Source organism: Heterodontus francisci, chromosome 7, assembly GCF_036365525.1.
Source record: "Heterodontus francisci isolate sHetFra1 chromosome 7, sHetFra1.hap1, whole genome shotgun sequence".
Taxonomy (NCBI): domain Eukaryota; kingdom Metazoa; phylum Chordata; class Chondrichthyes; order Heterodontiformes; family Heterodontidae; genus Heterodontus; species Heterodontus francisci.
In genome coordinates this window covers 105,166,216-105,188,467 of record NC_090377.1, presented here as the reverse complement: position 1 = coordinate 105,188,467, position 22,252 = coordinate 105,166,216, and the positions used below count along the sequence as shown (strand labels likewise).

Below are 22,252 nucleotides of genomic sequence, written 5' to 3'. Positions count from 1 at the left end.
GGGTTTGGTGATGATAACACATTGAGGTCACAAAGTTATAATTGCACGGAGAATTGCTGGAGTAAACCACCTTATAAGCAGTGATGTAGTCTTTAGTGAGGGTTCGGCGGTGTGTTGTTAACTTTACTGGAATAATAATCCGGAGGCACCGACTAATGCTTTGGGGATACAAGCACAAATCCCACCATGGCAGCTGGATTGTTGTAAAAACCCATCAGGTTCAATAATGTCCTTTAGGGAAGGAAATCTGCTGTCCTTACCCAGTATGGCCTGCATGTGACTCCTGACCCACAGCAATGTGGCTGACTCTCAACTTCCCTCACTCAGTTGTAGCAAACTACTCTAGAAAAATTAATAAAGAATAAAACCTGATGGACCACCCGGCATCGACCTCAGCACCGAAAACGACAACGGGACACTGAGCCCAGTCAACTCTGCAAAGCTTTTCTGACTAACATGTGGGGACTTGTGCCAAAATTGGGAGAGCTGTCCCACAGACTAGTCAAGCAACAGCCTAACATAGTCATAATCAAGGAATCATACCTCACAGCTAATGTCCCAGACTCCTCCATCACCATCCCTGGGTATGTCCTGTCCCACTGGCAGGAAAGACCCACCTGAGGTGACAGCACAGTGGGATGCAGTCGGGAGGGAGTTGTCCTGGGAGTCCTCAGCATTGACTCTGGATCCCATGAAGTCTCAAGGCATCAGGTCAAACAAGATCAAGGAAACCTCCTGCTGATTACCACCTACTGCCCTCCCTCTGCTGATGAATCAGTATTCCTCCATATTGAACACCACTTGGAAGAAGCACTGAGGGTAGCATAGGCACAGAATGTACTCTGGGTGGGGTACTTCAATGTCCATCACCAGGAGTGGCTCGATAGCACCACTTCTGACCAAGCTGGCTCAGTCCTGAAGAAACTATCTGTCAGGCTGGGCTGGCGGCAGGTGGTGAGGGAACATAGAGGGTAAAACCTGCTCAACATCACCCTCACCAATCTACCTGTCACAGATGCATCTGTCCATGACAGTAATGGTAAGAGTGACACAGTCTTTGTGGAGATGAAGTCCCATCTTCACAATGATGATACTGTCCATCGTGTTGTGTGGCACTACCACTGTGCTAAATGCAACTGATTCAGAACAGGTCTAGCATCTCAAAACTGGGCATCCATGAGGCACTGTGGGTCATCAATAGCAGTAGAATTTTATTCAACCACAATCTGTGACGTCATGGCCCAGCATATCCCTCACTCTACCATTACCATCAAGCCAGGGGATCAACCCTAGTTCAATGAGGAGTGCAGGAAAGCATGCCAGGAGCAGCACCAAGCATACCTAAAATGAGGTGCCAACCTGCTGAAGCTTAAACACTGGACTACATGCATGCTAATCAATGGAAGCAGCTTCAACACAGAGCTAAGCAATCCCACAGCCAACGGATTAGATCTAAGCTCTAAAGACCTGCCACATCCAGTCGTGAATGGTGGTGCACAATTAAACAACAAACCAGATGAACAGGCGCCACAAACATCCCCCTCCTCAATGATGGGGGAGCCCAGCATATCAGTGCAAAAGACAAGGCTGAAGTATTTGCATCCAACTTCAGCCAGAAGAGCCGAGCAGATGATCCATCACAGATGCCAATCTTCAGTCAATTCGATTCACTCCACGTGATATCAAGAAATGTTTAAAGGCACTGGTATGGAAGACCTGTGCTCCAGAACTTGCCATTCCCCTAGCCAAGCTGTTCCAGTACAGCTACAAAACTGGCATCTACCCGACAATGTGAGAAATTGCCCAGGTATGTCCGGTACACAAAAAAAGGACAAATCCAATCAGCTGATTACCACCCCATCAGGCTACTCTCAGTCATCAGCAAAGTGATGGGAGGTGTCGTCGACAGCGCAATCAAGTGGCACTTACTCACCAATAATTTGCTCACTGATGCTCAGTTTGGGTTCCGCCTGGGCCACTCGGTTCCAGACCTCAGTACAGCCTTGGTCCAAATATGGACAAAACAGCTGAATTTGAGAGGTGAGGTGAGAGTGATTGCTCTTGACATCAAGGTAGCATTTGCCCAAGTGTGGCATCAAGGAGCCCTAGCAAAATTGAAGTCAAAGAGAATCGGGGAAAATGCTCCACCTTTGCAGTCATGCTAGCACAAAGGAAAATACTTGTGGTTGTTGCAGGCCAAACATTGAAGCCCCAGGACATCGCTGCAGGAGTTCCTCAGGGTAGTGTCCTAGGCCCAACCATCTTCAACTGCTTCATCAACGACCTTCCCTCCAATATAAGGTCAGAAGTGAGGATGTTCCCTGATGATTGCATAGTGTTCAGTACCATTTGTGACTCCTCAGATACTGAAGCAATCCATGCCTACATGTAGCAAGACCTGGATAACATTCAGGCTTGGGCTGATAAGTGGCAAGTAACATTTGCACCACAGAAGTGGCAGGCAATGACTATCTGCATTAAGAATCTAACCATCTCCCCTTGACATTCAACAGCATTACCATCACTGAATTCCCAACCACTGACATCCTGGACGTTATCATTTGACAGAAACTTAACCGGACCAGCTATGTAAATACTGTGGCTACAAGAGCAAGTCAAAGGCTGGGAATTCTGTAGCGACTAACTCACCTCCTGACTCCCCAAAGCCTGACCACCATCTACAAGGCACAAGCCAGGGGTGTGATGGAATACTCTCTACTTGCCTGGATCAGTGCAGTTCCAACAACACTCAAGAAGCTCGACACCATCTAGGACAAAGCCCTCTTGATCCCATCCACCACCTTAAACATTCATTCCCTCCAATAATGGTGCACAGTGGCAGAAGTGTGCATCATTTCCAAGATGCACAGCAGCTTGCCAAGGCACCTTTGACAGCACATTTCAAACCCACAACCTTTCTTATTTGGGAGGAGAAGGGCAGCAGACACATGAAAACAGCACCACCTGCAGATTCCCCTCCAAGCCACCCACTATCCTGACTTTAAAACCAGACTGCTGCTCCTTCACTGTCGCTGGGTCAAAATCCGAATAGCACTGCGGGTGTACCTACGCCAGATGGACGGCAGCAGTTCTAGAAGGCAGCTCATCACCACCTTCTCAAAGGCAATTAGGCATGGGCAATAAATGTTGGCTTTGCCAGCGATGCTTACATCCCAGTGAAAAAATAAAAAAGAAACCCATGCTTTTGAGTAAACCTTTTACGAAAAAGGCACAAATGAAACTTGACATGGAGCATGATAAGGCAATTATTTTTGGAAAGTCACTGGATCTGCAGTTTACCCAGTCAGGACATTATTTTATCCTATTAACAAAATCTGATGTTTCTCATCAAACAAGTGTTTTAGGCAACTATTAATATCAGGAGATAAAAATCAGACAGGAAAAAACATGGGGCTGGATTTTACCAGCCCCCTGACATTGGGGGTTGTGGTGGGGGGGGACCTGGAAAATACCTCTGGGGGAGGCCCGCCATGGGCCTCGACGCTGGGAAGGCCCGCCCCATTTTACCGGCAGTGGCGAGGCCAGGGGACAGTCCCTCCGTCGCTTGGCAAAAAAAACTTAATTTACATATTTAAACAAATGATAGTAAATGAATGATTACTTAACCCGTCGCGAAGGCCGTCCCATGCTGATATTCCGGATTCTGGTCGGCTGCCAAAACACCCGCGCCTTTGCATCTCCATTCAGAGATCAGAGACGTAACACTGGTGGGAAAGGGGGGGGAGTGTGTGAAGTTTTCAGGGTGGTGGGGGAGGGGTAAAACATCAAAAACGAATGTGATTGGTTGAGGGGATGTTGGGAAGGGGTTAAATGTTAAAGTCAAGAAAGTTCGTGGGGGTGGGGAGGTCATGATCTAAAATTTACTTTTTTGGGGGATAGAGGACAAATAATAAAGTGATTATTCACTGGGAGGGAAAAGGAGGGGAGAGGGGATTAGAAGTGTGAATACTTTTTTTTTTCATTTTTTAAATGACCTGTACCTTTAAACATTGAAATGAAACGGAAGGGCCTGAAGCCCTTTAAAAATGGCACCGGCACCTACGCAGTGGCACCGGATGCTGTTGCCGGAGCACCTGCCCCCAATGACGTAGAGGAACCGCCCCCTCCATGTTAATGAGCTGCTGAGCATGCGCCACACCGGTTTTGAAGCTCGCCGCCCAAAATTCAGCCCATTATCTTAAAGTTACATAGACAATTTGCACACCCTACTTGTCAAAGATTAAAAACCCTGCTAAAAGATGCAGGTATGGTTGAAGAAGAGTTTATGAGATTAACAGAAGAGATTAGTGAGAAGTGTGAAATCTGGAAGTCGTATTGGAGGACATCACGACATCCTATTGTAAACCTTTCATTGGCACGTGACTAACAAAGTAGTTGCCATGGATCTAAAGGTATGGGAAAAAGACAGAAGTATTTTCACCTACATTTTATAGACCTGCGACAAGATTTAGTCTTTCTCCAATAATACTTAGTCCGAATAAAAGGGTAATTCCAGACAATATCATGGAGAAATGGATAGGGACCAGACTTAGGGAACCAGCAAAATTTCTGACTGGCAAATTCTCCTCCATTATCAATGAAGAGTTCAGGGGCACATGTGAAAATATGAGCATGGTCATGAATACTGCTGCTGAAAGTCCTTTCAGCAATCTTCTTCTTTGGCCTCCTTGTCTCGAGAGACAATGGGTAAGCACCTGGAGGCAATGGACTTTGTGAAAGGGGTCATGCAGTGATTGATGAAATGCTGCATTAAACTTTAGCTGATCATCCAGACTGCAAGTTGACAACTGCCCTGGCATGAGTGGTTCATCCAAAAAATACACTCCAGATATTTGGAGGATATAGTCCCTAGTACTAGTGAATGGGGGTAATTCCAAATTGCTTTCTGTTTTATGTGTTAGTTCTCCTGCTATAGAAGGTACTACAATTAATTCAATTTTTTTCTGTACATTTGAATGTTTAACATACAGGGAGATGGGCTTTCATCAAGGGTCAGGTCTCGGAGAAAATGCAGAGAGCCCTGAGGCATCGGACACAATCAACTGAGACAGAATTTAATTCAGGAGATTTGGTGTAATATTAAAGAGAGGGTCATAGAGAATGGAAAGGCCCGATAAGTTAACAGGTTCATGACTGTAAGACAGTACTAATCAAGCAGTTAAGGTTCATTCCTCATGATTAATCAAAATTAATTACAAAATCTTGGACTCTGAGCAGCTTACAGAAGTAAACGAGCCACTTTGCACCACAAACGTTCATGTGTTTTGTAATGAAGGTCCTGAGGAACAGAATATCGTAGATCAAGGGCTGAATAGTAGTAATGTTAGCGATCATGACACACATCCAAAGGCCAGGTGCTGAGAGTGGGTACTCGAGTAACATATATTCCAGAGGGGTCTAAGTAAATGGAGGAATGTGACAATAGTGGGATGTGCAGGAAAGCTATCAGCAAGTTTAAATATTAGTTGAATGCTCAGGATAATGACCAACAAGTGAGGTCAGTGGACTGGCAAAATGGGGTAAAAGAGTGGAGAGTACGAAAGTGCAATGCAAGTACTGATAGTAGGCCCTGACGTAATTCTTGCATCAGAAAAAAATCACATACCAGAGAAAGAGCCTCTGATAATGCAAAACGGAGATCCCACTATGGTAGTGGGATATATGGTAGTATAAAATTGCAAGTACAGTACATAGCTTGAAGGACAATGAAATAAAGGCCACAGAAGAGACTCAGAACAGAATTAGAAGCAGAAGTCTTTATTCATTGTGAAGTCTTGGTGCCTGACAATAACCTTGGGGATAAACTGATGAGGGAGGAAAAACAAAGGGAATTAGATAGTTGGAGAGAGTTTGGAGTTTATTCTGAGGTACCAGATAAGGGGCATCCAGTTTTGTCACATAGGTGGATCTGTACTGAAAAAATTCCTTGCAGATGGGACTTATAAGGCTAAAGTGAAGCTAGTTGCTTGGGGGTTTTTGAAGAGTGGCTGGGTGATATAGATGTTGGAGTGGACACTCCCACAGCTGGAATTGTAATCTTGAAAATCTTCTTAAGCTCTTTTGGCCACGTACTCATGGGAGCGTAGATCAATCGACTTATTTGCCACATTACTGCTGGGTGATACTTTTCACAGACAAGTGTTTCTGAAACCGCCCAAAGAGATTGCAGATGCAGAAATAAAACTACAGAAACTAAACAAATGCACCTATGGTCTGAATGATGATTCCAGGATGTTATATTTTTCAGTGAGATCTCACAGAATCATGGAATGGTTACAGCACAGAAGGAGGCCATTCAGCCCTTAGTGGCCATGCCAGCTCTCTGCAAGAGCAAATCAGCTAGTCCCATTCCCCTGCCCTTTTTTCGTAGTCCTGCAATTAGTTTTCTTCAGATAATTATGGAATTCCCTTTAGAAAGCCATGATTGAATCAGCATCCACTACACTCTCAGGCAGTGCATTTTAGATTCTAACCACTCGCTGTGAAAAAAAGTTCTTCTAACATTTGCCTTAAATCGGTGTCCTCTAGTTCTCGACCCTTCCAATGGGAACATTTTCTCCCCCAACTACTCTATCTAGATCCCTAATGATTTTTAACACCTGTACCAAATCTCCTCTCAATCTTCTCTTTTCTAAGGAGAACAGTCCCAGCTTCTACAATCTATCCACGTAACTGAAGTACCTCATCTCTGGAACCATTCCTGTAAATCTTTTCTGCACCCTCTCTAATGCCTTTACATCCTTCCTAAACTGTGGTGCCCAGAATTGAACTCCAGTTGAGGTCAAACCAGTATTTTATAAAGGTTCATCATAAATCCCTTGCTTTTGTACTCTATGCCTCTATTTATAAAGCACTGGATCCCATATATCTTATAAACTGCTTTCTCAACCTGCCTAGCCACCTTCAAAGATTTGTGCCCATATACCCCCCCGATCCCTCTGCGCCTGCACCCCCTTTTAGAACTGGATCCTTTATTGTATATTGCCTCTCCTCATTCTTCCTACCAAAATGTTTCACCTCACACTTGTCTGTATTAAATTTCATCTACCACGTGTCCGTCCAGTCCACCAGCCTGCCTATGTCCTCTTGAAGTCTATCACTATCTTCTTCATGGTCCACAATGCTTCCAAGTTATGTGTCATCTGCAAATTTTGAAATTGTGCCCTTTGCACCCAAGTCTAGGTCATCAATATAGATGAAGAAAAGTGGTGGTCCTAGTCCCAACCCCTGGGGAACCCCACTGTATACCTTCCTCCAGTCCGATAATCCTGTTATGTGCTACTTAATCACCGCCTTTGAAAGTCCACGTACACATCAACTGCATTACCCTCAAAAACCCTTTCTGTTACCTCATTATAAAACTCAAATCAAGTTAGTTAAACACGATTTTCCTTTAACAATTTTGTGCTCACTTTCCTTAATTAATCTAATTGGTCCAAGTAACTGTTAATTTTGCCCTGGATTGTCAGTGCTAAAAGCTTTCCCACCACCAAAGTTAACTGACTGGCTTGTAATTGATGGCCGAAGAAGGGTCACTGACCCGAAACGTTAACTCTGCTTCTCTTTCCACAGATGCTGCCAGACCTGCTGAGTGAATCCAGCATTTCTTGTTTTTGTTTCAGATTTCCAGCATCCGCAGTATTTTGCTTTTATTATTGTAATTGATGGGCTTATCCTTACATACTTTTTTGAACAAAAGTGTAATATTTGCACTTCTCCAGTCTTCTGGCATCACCCCTATATATAAGGAGGATTGGAAGATTATTGCCAGTACTTCTGCAATTTCTACCCTTACTTCCCTCAGCATCTTTGGATGCATCTCATCTGGTCCTGGTGAATTATCAACTTTAAGCCTTTCTAATACCTCCTCTTTATCAATTTTAGCTCATCTAGTGTCTCAACTACGTCCTCTTTCACTATAACTTTGGCAGCACCTTCATCCTTGGCAAAGACAGATGCAAATTATGGTACCAAAGCGATGCCCTCTGCCTCTATGCATTATTTCCCTTTTTGGCCCCACCTCCTTTTAGTATTTATATGTCTATAGAAGACTTATGGATTCCCTTTTATGTTCGCTGCCAGACTCTTCTTATATTCTCTCTTTGGTTCTCTCATTACTTTTTCACTTCCCCTCTGAACTTTCTATATTCAGCCTGATTCTCACCTGTATTATCAACCTGGCATCTGTCATACATCCCCTTTTTCTGCTTCCTATTATACTCTATCTCTTCCATTATTCAGGGAGCTCTGGCTTTGTTTGTCCTACCTTTCCCCCTCGTGGAAATGTACCTCGAATGTACCCAAACCATCTCCTCTTTTAAGGCAGCCCATTGTTCCATTAAGTTTTGCTTGCCAATCTTTGACCTGGGCTAATCTGACCAATTTACCTGGGCTAGATCTGTTCTCACCCCAATGAAATTAGCCCTTCTCCAATTAATTATTTTTACTCTGGATTTGTCCTTGTCCTTTTCCATAGCTAACCTAAAACTTATAATACTATGACCATTGTCCCTTAAATATTTCCTTTCTGCCACTTGATCTGTTTGACCCACCTCATTCTTCAGAACCAGTTCCAGTAATGCCTCCTTCCTTGTTGAGCTGCAAACATATTGATCTACAAAATTCTCCTGGCCACACTTGAGAAACTCTTCCCCTCTGCCCTTTATATTATTACTATCCCAGTCTATATCAGGATAACTAATGTCCCCTATTATAACTAGTCTATCGTTTTTGCACCTCTCTGCAATTTCCTTGCAAATGTTTACCTCTATATCTTTTCCATTAGTTGGTGGCTTAGGGAAAACACCCAGTAGTCTAATGGTACCTCTACTGTTTCTTAGCTTTAACCAACTAGATTCTGTCCTTGCCCCCTCTAGAACATCCTCTCTTTGCAGCACTGTAATATTCTCCTTAATCAAATTTTGACACCCCTTCTCCTTTCATTCCTTCCCTATCTTTCCTGAACACCTTGTATCCAGGAACATTTTGTAGCCAGTCTTGCCCCTTTTTGAGAGAGGTCTCCATTATCACCGCAACATCACATTCCGCTTGTCTATTTGCACCTGCAGCTCACCAACCTTATTTACCATTCTCCGTGTGTCCATATACATGCACTGTAAACCTATTTGGACCATATTGCATTCCCTCTTACTCTGTCCCCACCTAATGCTTTACTATTTCTTACTCTAGTGTTATCTGTCTCTCCCAGTCCTTTATGCACCTTGTTTTTCCTTTCTAATTATACACCCTAATGCCATCCGTTCTATCCTCCTATTTCTATATTCCCAGTGGTCTGTTTTGCTGAAAACAGGTTGTGCTCAATTAAAAGCAGATTCCACAATGTTTTATTGGTATGATATAGGAAAACTTTCAGGCATCTTCATGATGCATATTACTGATTTCTTATGGAGTGGTACTACAGAATTTGAGAAATATGTTATTCATAAAATTAAAGTAGAATTTAAACTTGGGAGTCAGGCTTGTGGGGCTTTTAAATATAACCTGGCGAATCCTACTGGGTCCTCACAGAAAGAGGATATTATATCTAAAGAAGAGCAAAGCTTGATTGGTCAGTTGAACTGGTTGGGCACTCAGACTAGACCAGATGCTAGTTTTGAAGTGTCACAGTTAAGTACTATGTTGAAAAACCCTAAGCTCTCTAAATAGGCTTGTTGATTTAAAGTTATTCCAGACCTACTTTGCTTAATATCTAAACCAATTTATTTAAAAACCCTACAAACCTGACTCCCAATTTTAAATTCTACTCTAATCTTATTAACAACATTTCTCAAGTTTTGATGAAGGGTCATCGACCTGAAACGTTAACTGTTTCTCTCTCCACAGATGCTGCCAGACCTGCTGAATATTTCCAGCATCTTCTACTTTTATTAAAGTCGAGAATTTTTTTTAACGTTTAATTTGCCCTTAAAACAATCTGCAGAATTGCGTCCTCAAGTTCCCATCCTTAGGTGATCCAAGGAACATGAAACCATTTTTAGCGATGCTTCACATGCTAATCTTTCTGATGGGAATTCTAGTGCCTCTGGTTTCATAATATATATGATGGGTGAAAATGGGAAATGTTGTCCCTTAGCTTGGGAAGCTAAGAAAATAAAAAGTGTTGTAGAAAGTACTTTGGCTGCTGAAACACTGGCTCTTTTGGAAGCAGTGGATATGGGATTCTATTTGTCAAACATTTTTGTGAGATTCTGTACAATGGGCATACTGAAGAGATATAATGCTTTGTACAGTATATAGAGGTTTTTGGTTGAATTTGTTTTAGTCATAGATACAGCACCGAAACAGGCCCTTCAGCCCACCTAGTCCACGCCGACCATCAACCACCCATTTATACTAATCCTACATTAATCCCATTTTCCCTCTCACATCCCCACCTTCCCTCAATTCTCCTACCACCTACCTACACTAGGGGCAATTTTTTTTTTACAATGGCCAATTTACCTATCAACCCGCAAGTCTTTGGCACTTGGGAGGAAACCGGAGAACTTGCAAACTCCGCACAGGCAGTACCCAGAACTGAATCCGGGTCGCTGCAACTGTGAGGCTGTGGTGCTAACCACTGCGCCGCCCTAATTTGAAGTTTTGAAATTTTGTTTTACATATAAATACTAATTTTTATTTAACGAGAAAAAAGGGAATCTGTAAATTGTATATTAATTGTGTTTCATGAACTGGGGATTCACTTATGCCCCTGTAAATTGACACAGACTGTTTAACTGTTGTTTTAGGGTCCTGAAAGTGTATAAAGGTTCACTCCAAATATATCCTTCACCAACTGGCTTTCTGATTATAACTTAAGGTGTCACCACCCTTTAGCCATCTTTCTGTTAAGGCCATTATGATGATGCAATCATCCACAATAAGTTCATGGATGGCAAGGGCCTTGTTCACAAGTGAATGGACATTCTGGGAGATGCTAGAGGGGTGGTGACACTCATCCGCTGGCAGCGTACACTGGGCAAGCAGTGGGAGGGGTGAATTGGACAGATAAGAGATTGGCAAGATTACCCCCCAGTGGATGCACAGGGTCAAGGGAGTGTCCAGGAATATGGGTTGGAGAGTTTACATGGAGGGAGAGATTAAGGGAGGATAAGAGGGTAGTGGATTCTGAGGAGAGAGAGCATGATAAGTTGAGATGGAAGCTGAAATCAGCAAGGATGAGAAGTTGTTTGGTGTAGAGGCTGCGGGAGGAAAGCAGTGAAGATATCTTAGTGAGAAAATGTTTATCATACTTTTGTGGGCGGTAGAGAATCTGCCCCTGGAAGAAACTCTCCCCAATTTACTTACAAATTTCAAAATTCCAACTGTCTAGCATTTGGCCCGTCTTTTGCCACACCATTTCTGCAATTACACTCTCACCTCCACCTTTGATGCCCTAGTCATCAATAAAATCATCATTCTCTCTCTCACCCTGGCTGTCCTCCCATTGTATGGCCCTCATCTCACTCCCTTAAGTCCAAGGGACACAAACAACTGGTTTAGCCATCTACCATCAGATCTGTCTGGATTACATAAAGCACTATTAGTAAGTTTGTCGAAAGAGTAGTATTGGGCAATTGGGGTTACTGCTTATAATGAGCCAGTGCCAAGTGCCCTGATAAGCCCTTTGGATGATGCCAAGAGAGGCACAAAGTGAAGCTGCAGGCTTAGCTAAGAGAGAATCAAGCCTGATGAGTGGCAAGAGAACAGGAAGGTTAAGAAGTACTGATGAAGGATTGGGGTTGGGAATTGGGAGGGCAGACTACTTAAAAGAAGGCATGATGATAGAAGAGACGGTCTAGGATGGCTCTTTGTGTTCTAGCCCTCTTTAGTCTTCTTTATTACTTTTTGCATTTACTACATTTTAGTGATCTGTATACATGGACTCCTAAATCTTCACAGAAATCCACTGTTTCTAGCTTTTCACAATCAAAATAAGACACAGATCGATCCTTTTTTGGTTCAAAATAGATGACTTCAAACTAACCTGTACTGAAATTTAAATAATTCACTCATAATTTGCAACAAATATGCATTTCCTTAAGGAATAAATTTCCTACAGGAAAAGTTGTCTAACCATGGCTAACTAGAGAAATTAAAGCTAGTATTAGAATGAAGGAAGAAGGTTATGTTGCCAAAAAGAGTAGTAAGCCGGAAGATTGGGAGGATTTTAAAATCAGTTCAAGGTGACCAAGAAATTGATAAACAATAACATCTATAAGCTTGTATTTTTATAGTGCCTTGAACATAATAAAATGTCCTAAGGTGCTTCAAAGGGGAATTATCAAACAAAATATGACACCAAGCTAATAGAAGGAAATATTAAGTCAGATGACCAAAAGCTTGGTTGAAGTGTCTTAAATGAGGAAAATGAGACAGATAGGTAAAGACAGTGAAAACAGACTAGCAAGAGTCATAAAAAGAGACTGCAAAGATTCTTATAGGCATGTAAAATGGAAGAGATTAGTAAATGTGGGCCCCTCAGAGGCAAAGACAGGAGAAATTATAGTGGGGAATAAGGAAATGGTAGTGACATTAAACAAATACTTTGTATCTTGTCTTCTTATTAGAAGACACAGAAAGCATTGTGGAAAGACTGGGGAACCAAGAGTGTCACAAGAATGATTTTTGTGCTCAAGTTCCTGGAGTGGAACTTGAACCTGGAACCTTCTGGCTCAGAGGTGAGAATGCTACCAATTAAGCCATGACTGACACAAAACAGAGAACAATAGATTTTTGGATACTAAGGGCATCAAGGGATATAGAGTTCATGGGGAAGGTGGATTTGAGGTAGATGATTGGCCATTATCTTACTGTATGGCGGAGCAGGCTCCAAGGGCCAAATAGCATACTCCTGTTCCTATTTATGTTCTTATGAAATCCATCTGTCACAGTTTTGCCCACTCACTTAATTTATCAATGTTGCTTTGTAATTTTATGCTCCCATCTCCACTATTTATTATGCTATCAATTATGGTGCCAACAACAAACTTGGATGCATGGCTCTCTAATGAGTTATCTAAGTCATTAATAAAGTAGTGAGTTGTTGAGACCCCAGCACAGATCTTCTGGACACCACTAGTCATTTTCTTCCAATTTGAGTACATACCCATTATCCGGGCTCTTTGCAACTTTCTTCGCCTAACCAATTTCCAAGTCAATAATTTTCCATCAATTCCATGAGCTTTAATTTTTGCGAACAGTCTCTTATGTGGACCGTTACTGAATGCCTTCTGGAAGTTCATACAAACTACATCCACAGACGTCCCCTGTCTACTATAGTTACTTCCTCAATAAATTCAATTAGGTTCGATCGACATGACCTACTCTTTACAATAAATATTGGCTCTCTCTAATCAGCTCGGCCTTGATATCAAGGCTTGTAATCTACAAGTTTAGATTCAAAGCTCTATCTTTTGTTTGTGGAGTTAAATTCCAGTTTAATTCCTACCCCCTTCTTATACAAACGCTAATTGCAATCTCAATGCCCATTTCTTTCAGCGATAAACTTGAGGAAACAAGTGCTACTGCTCCTTTAGATTGGACATTGCATCTTCTATTACCAGATAAACAACTGTGAGTCCAGTACTAGCATTATAATGTACAATGATCTACACTTAAAGGACACTGTTATTAGGAATAAAAGTTCAGTGCAGTGTTGTCGATTTAAAGTTCTTGTTTTGATATTTTCTCCTTCAAACAAAGCTTTGTATGGATTCTACCATGATTTCTATCAAATTACACAGCTTATTTTATGGAATAATATTCTATCCTCATACCTGCCCTCCTCTGGGTTGATGCTTTAGGTTGTCAATTGATCCAATTTTAGATTTGATATTTTTCAGATCTGGCATTGGTTGGTTGATCACCCGGAGCTGCTTCGGAGTAAGGGGAGATTTTGGAGGAGTGCGGATAATTGCCACTTTCCTCTCTGTTGGCACAAGAATGGGAGATTTATGTGTACCAGGAGTGCCGGGAGTTCGAGGGGTCCTGCTACCTGGTGTGCGAGAATAGCTGGGTGGTGTGCCAGGTGTAACTGCAGTTGATCCAGGAGTGGATGGTGTGGCAGTGCCGCTTCTTGCTGACCTGGTGCGACCTGATTCAGATCCTTGAAAATATATATAAAACATATTTTTTTATTTAAAGCAATAGTACAGCCTTTATACATAAATATTATCCATAAAAATTGGTCAGATATGATATTAACTAATATAATATCATGCAGACCCCCACCTGCCAAGAATGAGGCATATTAATTTTGTCATATGAACATTGATTTTAAACTGTTGCTGGAGTGAAGAAATGACTTGTTTGAAGATCACCAGACACTGAGCTGGAGGGACATTTGCAAACTAAGAGACACTGCTTGTGGAGACAAAGGACTATTCCCTGCTCCAATTAACCCAAATGTATTTTGATCACCAGACACTGAAGGTGTAAGGAAGCGCATTCCAGAGACTGCTAAGGTAATGCAATCCACAAACCTCGCAGGACTGTTCCAAATAAGGAGCTAGTCAATGACTGACCTGCTGGACAACCTGGGTTTTTTAGAATCGTGCCACACAGAAAGGAACAGAAGGCAGTGTAACTGAAGCTGGAACAAGGAAGCCGCTCTCTCTCTCTCACCTTCTCCCAAGCCACTGGACCCACAGAAGACACGTACACCTCAAAAGAGAAAAGACTTCGACATCGAAACAAGTTGAAGCGTGAACTGGGCCCCTACGAATAGGAGGATTTATCGGCAACCAAAGACTCCACATTGAACTCAAAGGACAGTAACCAGCTAACAGATATTGCCTCAAACTTTTCCCCTTTATTCTTTGAACTTTTTTTGTCTCTATCTGCATGTGTGTTTATCGCATATGCATGCTTGCGTGGTCGGGTCACATATTTGTAGTTGTTGATCGGATTAGAGTTTAAGATTAATAAACGTCTACCTTTCTTGTTTAAATCTAAGGAAACCTGTCCAATTTCTTTGCCTCACAATTGAAGCAGTGAACAAGGATTCACTGAGGTGGAGCTAAAAACACAGTGTTTTAAAAATAAACCCTGTTACAGTTAAACCAGGCAAAGGCTGAGAGGGAACCCCACACCCCTTCTCACCTGATCGTAACAAATGAATCTTTTAATAGAATTTATTATAGAACACAGACTAATTAATTTAAGAAGCATTTTCCAACTCTAATACATAGTTTTATAGCATTAAAATAGAAAAATGCTTTAAAAAATGGATTTTTGACATTGTTTCTTGGTCCACGTTATGCATCAAATTCTGAAAGGTCTCCAAGTCTGTTCATGCTCTGTGCAATTTTAAAGCAGAATACCTTTATTATGCATTGAGTCATGGCTCTGAATGCTCCACTTGAACTACATCAAGTTTTTCACGCAGAATATAGTTGATAATTTTTTAAAAGAGTTCAGCGGGAGCAGAGCCACCACTGACTACAGGCTACCTGCACTAGCATGTGCTCGCGATCTGGTCATTCCTTGGCTCTTCTGATCATTTCTTGGTTCAGTCCTTATAGCTGTAAGGGGATAAAGGAGATAGACAGAGAATGCATTCATTTTATGTAAATAAATCAGTACAAGAATAGAGATTAGATTTTCAAAATATATTGATGAAAATGATTATGCTTGCAACATGTGTACCATATGCTATTTGCAGTTAATATTTTCAACTTAAGTAAAACAGACACAAAAGCACGGTGAGTTAAACTAAATTTAAAGTATACTTTTTTCAGCTATTTCAAATTAAATATCAATTATTTTGCTGGAAATAGCACCATTTGTTTAAAAAACAAATTGGAGGGTAACAATAAATCTTAACACAGCAACAAAGGTGTTTTGAATCATGTCTCTGAACTATATTGTGTACCATTTTGCCCCTCAAGAATACCTTAAATATCAACTTTAAAAGAAACATTTTCCATCTATTAACCATAAATGAACTAAAGAGTAAATACTCTTCAGTTTAGCACAATATTGTGCCTACTCTGGCTTCATAGATGCACGTACTTACAGTAAAATTCAAAGCAATGTAATTATTTGTGAAAACACATTATATATAACAAAACTAACATTCATTATCATGTTTTATTCTATACATAGACTATCCCGTGAATCTTTGCATCATATAATATTTCTTTACCTCTTGAATTTATTATATCCCTCTGCGATATTGTACTCCTCTAATTCTGGCCTTTTGAGCATCCCAGATTTCAATCATTCCACCATTGGTGGCCGTACCTTCAATCTGTCAAGGCCTTCCTGGAATTCTGCTTCTACCTCTCTTTCCTCCTTCAAGACGCTCCTTAACAACTTATCTCTTTCACCAAGCTTTTGGTCACCTGCCCTAATATCTCCTTATCTGGCTCAGTGTCAAATTTTGCTTTTTTGCTCCTCTGAAGCTCCTTGGTACATTACATTAAAGGCGCTATATAAATACAAGTTTATGCTGTTGTATAGCACACTCTAGAGGCTGAATTTAGTATGGCTGTTTGGAGCTGGAATGGCGGTGCAGGGGCTGGATAATTGTGTTGGAAGCATCCACCTGGAAATCTGGTGTCAGTGGCGGGAAAGCACCAAGATGGTATCCCACCCCAATGCAACTGGAATCGAATTTAAATTGTACAACACTTACTTTTAATACATTAGCATCGAATTTATCACAATTCATTGTGGGACATAGGATTAAGTGGACGGTGGCGGCCCTTGTGTACCTTCAGATTTTCAACCATTGAAAGCTGGCGGTACTGAGGCGGGCCATGACCAGCACTGCATAAGTGGAGGGAGAGAGCACAGCCATTGTTGGCATATAGTGCTATGTGCTCTGCAAGAGGGTGGGGGGGGGGGTGGGGGGTGTCAGGGTCTCAGTTGGGAGTGCCGGTTGAGCAGAATCTCGGGTGGTCTGCAAGGTTGGGGGACGGCCATCTTGGGTTTGGGTGGCTATATCGGGTGTCTAAACTGTTGTGAGATGTTTGGTTGCCCATACTGCTGGATGAGGGTGTCAGCTATCAGTAAGGGTGAGCACTGAAGGCCATCAGGGAGTCTGCTGAGAGAAGCAGAGAAAGCACAGCTGCCAAGGCAGCGTTGCCTCTGCATCTACAGTGCTCTGGAGGCCCACTGGTCACTTAGCATGGGTCTCTCACACCCTGTCTTTTTGGACCCCTAATGCATAATGTGCCACTTCTGATGGAAGGCCAAGAGGCAGCTGTGCCTGGCCGTGAAGCTCCATGACAAGAGACGAGAGCAGCAGCAGTGGACCATGCCAAGAATCACAGAATTGTTATAGCACAGAATGAGGCCATTCGCCCATCGTGTCCGCACCTGCTCTCCAAAAGAGCAATTCACTTAATGCCATTCTCCCGCCGTCTCCCTGTAACCCTGCACATTCTTCCTTCTCATATAACAGTCTGATTCCTTTTTGAATGCTTCAATTGAACCTGCCTCTACCATACTCTCAGGCAGTGCATTCCAGACCTTAACCAATTGCTGTGGGAAAAAGTTTTTCCTCATGTCACTCTTGCTTCTTTTATCAATTACCTTAAATCTGTGCCGTCTCGCTCTCAATCCTTTCACAAGTGGGAACAGTTTACCTCTATCTACTCTGTCCAGACCCCTCAGCCTTCTCTTCTCCAAGGAAAACAGTCCTAACTTCTCCATTCTATCTTCATAACTGTTGTGGGACAACTCGATCACCACACGAGGAGACTCAGGTACAGGTTGTTCGATCGTTTATTCAAGCGTACACAGGGAAAGCTACCATCTCAGGTATTCTGAGGTAATACTCTGACTTTACATTCAAGAGCACAAACTTATATACCGTTCTTCTCATGCAATGTGTTCAAACAACGGATGATTGATATGATTGATCATAAAATAATGGTGATTAGAAATTCCAATTAACATCCTCAACCTTATCAATGCACATACAAGATGGCTCCAACCCAAGCCTATTATCTCTTTGTTTCCCATCACACCAACCTTCCATGTAAACAGTGGCCTCAAGGCCCTGGCTCCAAACTTCGCTCCCTAATCCTGCCCTTTACCCTGGCAGTATGTTTGTTTCTTTTCTCAACCTGACTGTTATATTCTGCTGAGATGCTTTTCTAAAACTCAATTTGTTTCTACTTAACCCCTTCATAAATGAAGTTCCTCATCCTTGGTACCATTCTCGTGAATCTTCTCTCTACTCTCTCCAATACCTTCACATCTTTCTGAAAGTGCGACACCCAGAACTGGATGCAATACTCCAGCTGAGGCCAAACTAGTGTCTTATATAATTTCAACATTACTTCCTCGCTCTTGTTTTCTATGCCCCTCTTAATAAAGCCCAGGATACTGTATGCTTTATTAACTGCTCTCTCAACCTGTCCAGCCACCTTCAATGACTTATGCACGAAAGGCCTGCTAAGGTCAGGAAAAAAAAACCTGACCCGAACCCAATAGAACCACATCGGACACGAGCCCGACCCGGCCCAAGTCCCTCCATCTTTTCCTGAGCCCGACCCGGCCACCGGAACGTTCACTTTACCTACCTTCCCATTCCGAATCTGCAGGAAGCTGCGGCATGAGCGCGATGATGTCCCGGACTCCCAGCTCAGGTAGGCTTTTCAACTTTTGACACTTACCAGCAGAGCAAAATGCAATACTTACTATGTGTGCCCGACCTGGACCCAGCCCGAAGCCGGACCCGGAAGAGTGACCGACTCGAACCCAACACTTGTTGTCGGGTCCCGTTGGGTTCGGGTCAGGTAGCAGGCCTTTATTATGCACATATACACCCAGGTCCCTCTGCTTCTGCACCCACTTTAGAATTGGACCTCTCCATGTTCTTCCGACCAAAATGGATACTTCACATTCCTCTGCATTGAACTTCATCTGCCACCTGTCCACCCAAGCCACCAGCTTGTCTTTGCCTTTTTGAAGTTCTGCATTATCCTCCTAGCAGTTCACAATGCTTCCAAGTTTCGTATCATCTGCAAACTTTGAAATTGTGCCCCGCACACTAAGGTCTAAGTTATTAACATATATCAGGAAAAGCAAAAATGGGCCCACCTGCGGCAGATTGTGTTCTGGACTCGAATCAGCTACCTCCAAATGTCCAAGTGGCATTGTCAGTGAAGACTATGGCTCTCCAGGGAAGCCATCACCGATTTATGCACCCTACTGCAGGACACGTTGCAACTGATGGGGTTTGGGGGGGTCACTGATGCCAGTGGCCTTGAAGATCACAGTGGAACTGAACTTTTACACATCTGGATCATTCTAAGGATCCTCTGGGGACATATGTGGGGTATCACAGGCAGTAGCCCACAGCTGCAACAAGAAGGTGACCAATTCCCTGTTCAAGAGGGCCAGTGACTATGTGTGCTACTACATCGACCCTGACAGTTAGGCAAAGAAGGCCATTGGAATTGGGGCCATCGCTGGATTTCCCCAGGTGCAAGGTGTGATAGATTGCACGCATGTGGTCATCAAAGCTCCAAAGGACCAGTCAGCTGCTTTCATCAACAGGAAGGGCTTCCATTCCATCAACGTTCAACTGGGCTGAGACAACCAAAAGCGTTTCTGCAGGTGTATGCCCGCTCTCAGGGAAGCAACCACGACGCCTACGTACTTCGACAATCCCAGGTGCCACAGCTTTTCAGGCCCCCCGCTCGCCTTCGAGGATGGATTCTTTGGGCCAAGGGCTAGCCAGTGAGCTCTTGGCAACTGATACCTGTGAAGAACCCCCACAATGCAGTGGAGGAGAAGTACAACACTTGCTACAGCTCCACCCAAGTGATCACTGAACAGGTCCTTGGGCAGCCAAAGATAAGATTCCGTTGCCTAGATCAATCCGGTGGAACCCTGCAGTTATAGTGAAAGTTGTGCACTTCACTGTGGTCTGCTGTATTCTGCAAAATTTAGCAATGCAGAGGCGGGAGGCCTTGCATGAAGACATGACTGAGCGACACTCCACTGACAAGGAGGACGTGGAGGAGGGAGGTGAGCAAGCAGTACTGGATGTTGAAGCTCTTGCATCGAGGTCAGGCAGGTTGAGTGATGGGCCAAGGAGGCAAGAGAAAATCTCATACTTACCTTGTTCCAGCCACCATTGATGGCCACTCAGAGTAAAAACAATAAAGATTCACTTCAATGCATGCAATCTGTTTTTTCCTTTCTATTTGTGTTCCGTGCCTAGCGCCCAGTTGTACGACATGCTATGTCCCATGGGAGACCCTATTCAAATGAGGGCTGTGCCTACAGTGGCATTCCACTAAGGGGGAAGGATGAAGTCAGCAGCTCACAACTAATCACTTTTACATAATGAAGATTAATTTCTTGAACAAATGATGCACCAATGTGCATGATGGCAGCGGAGCTTCAATGAAGTCAAAATATTCATCATGGGATTTCATTTTTATAATTATACAATGTTAATGAGGCTCACACACATCTGGAGCATAGCCTTATTGGCCTCAATATTAACCTCCACAATGGGTGGGAGGAAGAGGTGTATCAAATGTGCGAAATGCAAACTTAACCCACCATGCATGCGCCCTCGCTATTTTTATGGTGGTGGGTTTTGTGATGTCTGAGTGCACCAAAGTGGAGGGACAGGACACTTCATTAACATAGTTAAATTGGGCTCCCACAATGCAACTGGAAACCGAATGTAAAAGTCACTGCTGCTGTGCAGGTTTCCTCAGAGAAAGGAGGCAGGAACTGCTAACTCCACAAGGAAAGCACCTTTCTCAGCGCTCCTTGTGGGCCAGGAGGATCGTGCAGTCCTCTCTTTACCCCTGTTCAAGCCCCAATGTCCAATCCTCCCCACCTCCCCTACAACAATCTCCTCTCTGCTCCACCCTGCCCCAATCACCGACCTTCCCCCCTCCAAACTGCTTGGCTTCCATCCCCAAGAGTCCCCGGCTGTGGCCTTCTGCGACCAGCTTTCCCTTCCGGCTGCTGACCAGGCTGCCAATTTGGCCGGCTGCCAGGCAGGATGCTGATCTACAAATGATAATGAGGTCCTGCCATTAAGTTCAACCTTGCTGGGTGGCCCTGTGCCCCCACTCATTCACCCTCATTGCATCCCTGTAAATATTGGGGCCTGTGTGTCCCCTAAATCACATTAAAAAAAAATGCTGTTTGTAACAAAGCGTTCTGACTTATTTGTTCTTTTTTAGCCACAACGAGCAAGGTTTTATAGCTGTTTAAATTAGTTAAGGCAAATAGAAGCTTGACTTGCTAATGACAATGATCAAAATGCAATGGTAGTTCAAGTGAAGATTAGGTCATTCCACTGATGAAAATACACCAATATGAAAACCCAAATTTAAGCAACGTTCAGCGAAGAGCAACATTTCACAATTTTGTACTTGTTGCTATTTGGCCCTTGGCCGTTTTATTAAAAGCTGAAATAACCATAATTAGCCAAATAACTATCCTAGGAGGAAAAAGTTATATTTGCGATGTTGGACTATATGGGTTAAACCTTGAAAACTGAATCCCATTAGTTTTAGTTTTCCTTTACATTAATTATCTACATATAATTGTATTAAAAAGTACTGAGCATGTTGCATGTCCAGAATCATTTTGACATTATCGAATTAGGATAAAATACACACACAGAAAAAACAAAGGCAATGCTGTTTTATGGTTTTCCTTCATAATTCTTAAGTGTCATGTGATTGAAAATGTTATATTATGGGGCATATTGTTCAAGTGAACTATCCCTAAGGTTACAAAAAGAAATACAAAAACCAACTTGTTGGTCGTCTTGGTGCAGAATAAACTGGACTTGTAGCTGGAACTAAATGTGCATCTTTTTCTTCTGGTAGAGCCCGGCGAGTAGACAGGATCGAAGAAGGTCTGGGCAGGGCAGAACGCTTCTCTGGGCTCCTCATTGCAGCATCCTGCAGAGAGAATATTGTGTCATTATTACATAAAAACTGTGCATAAGCTTCTTTTCATAATAGTGATCTGAAACAGAAAAAAACATCCATGCATTTGAAAATTAAATCTAGAACTACTCAACTGAAGAGATATTGCACATTGTGAGCTTAATCGCCTAGTATAGACAAATACCCACTAAATCACTCCCTGCCCATCTGCATGGGCCCTCTTAGTTTCAGCAGGCTTTAAAACTCACTAGCAAGGCACAACTAGAAAACTCACAGTACAGCAAATTTCTGAAAGCTCACACACACAACTGCAGCGATCAGGACTGTAAGTGCAAGGGAAGCAG

At 42.8% G+C, this 22,252-nt stretch overlaps 1 protein-coding gene across 1 annotated transcript in view; it reads right to left on the bottom strand.

The window, feature by feature from the left end:
• map2 (microtubule-associated protein 2) overlaps positions 1–22,252 on the bottom strand; it is a 409,127-nt gene that overhangs the window by 29,241 nt on the left and 357,634 nt on the right. Inside the window, exons 16-18 of the mRNA XM_068035858.1 lie at positions 21,773–21,920; positions 15,474–15,545; positions 13,800–14,128 (exon numbers count right to left, since the gene is read on the bottom strand). Of these exons, the coding sequence (XP_067891959.1) occupies positions 13,800–14,128; positions 15,474–15,545; positions 21,773–21,920 (549 nt within the window). The remainder of the gene's footprint in view (positions 1–13,799; positions 14,129–15,473; positions 15,546–21,772; positions 21,921–22,252) is intronic.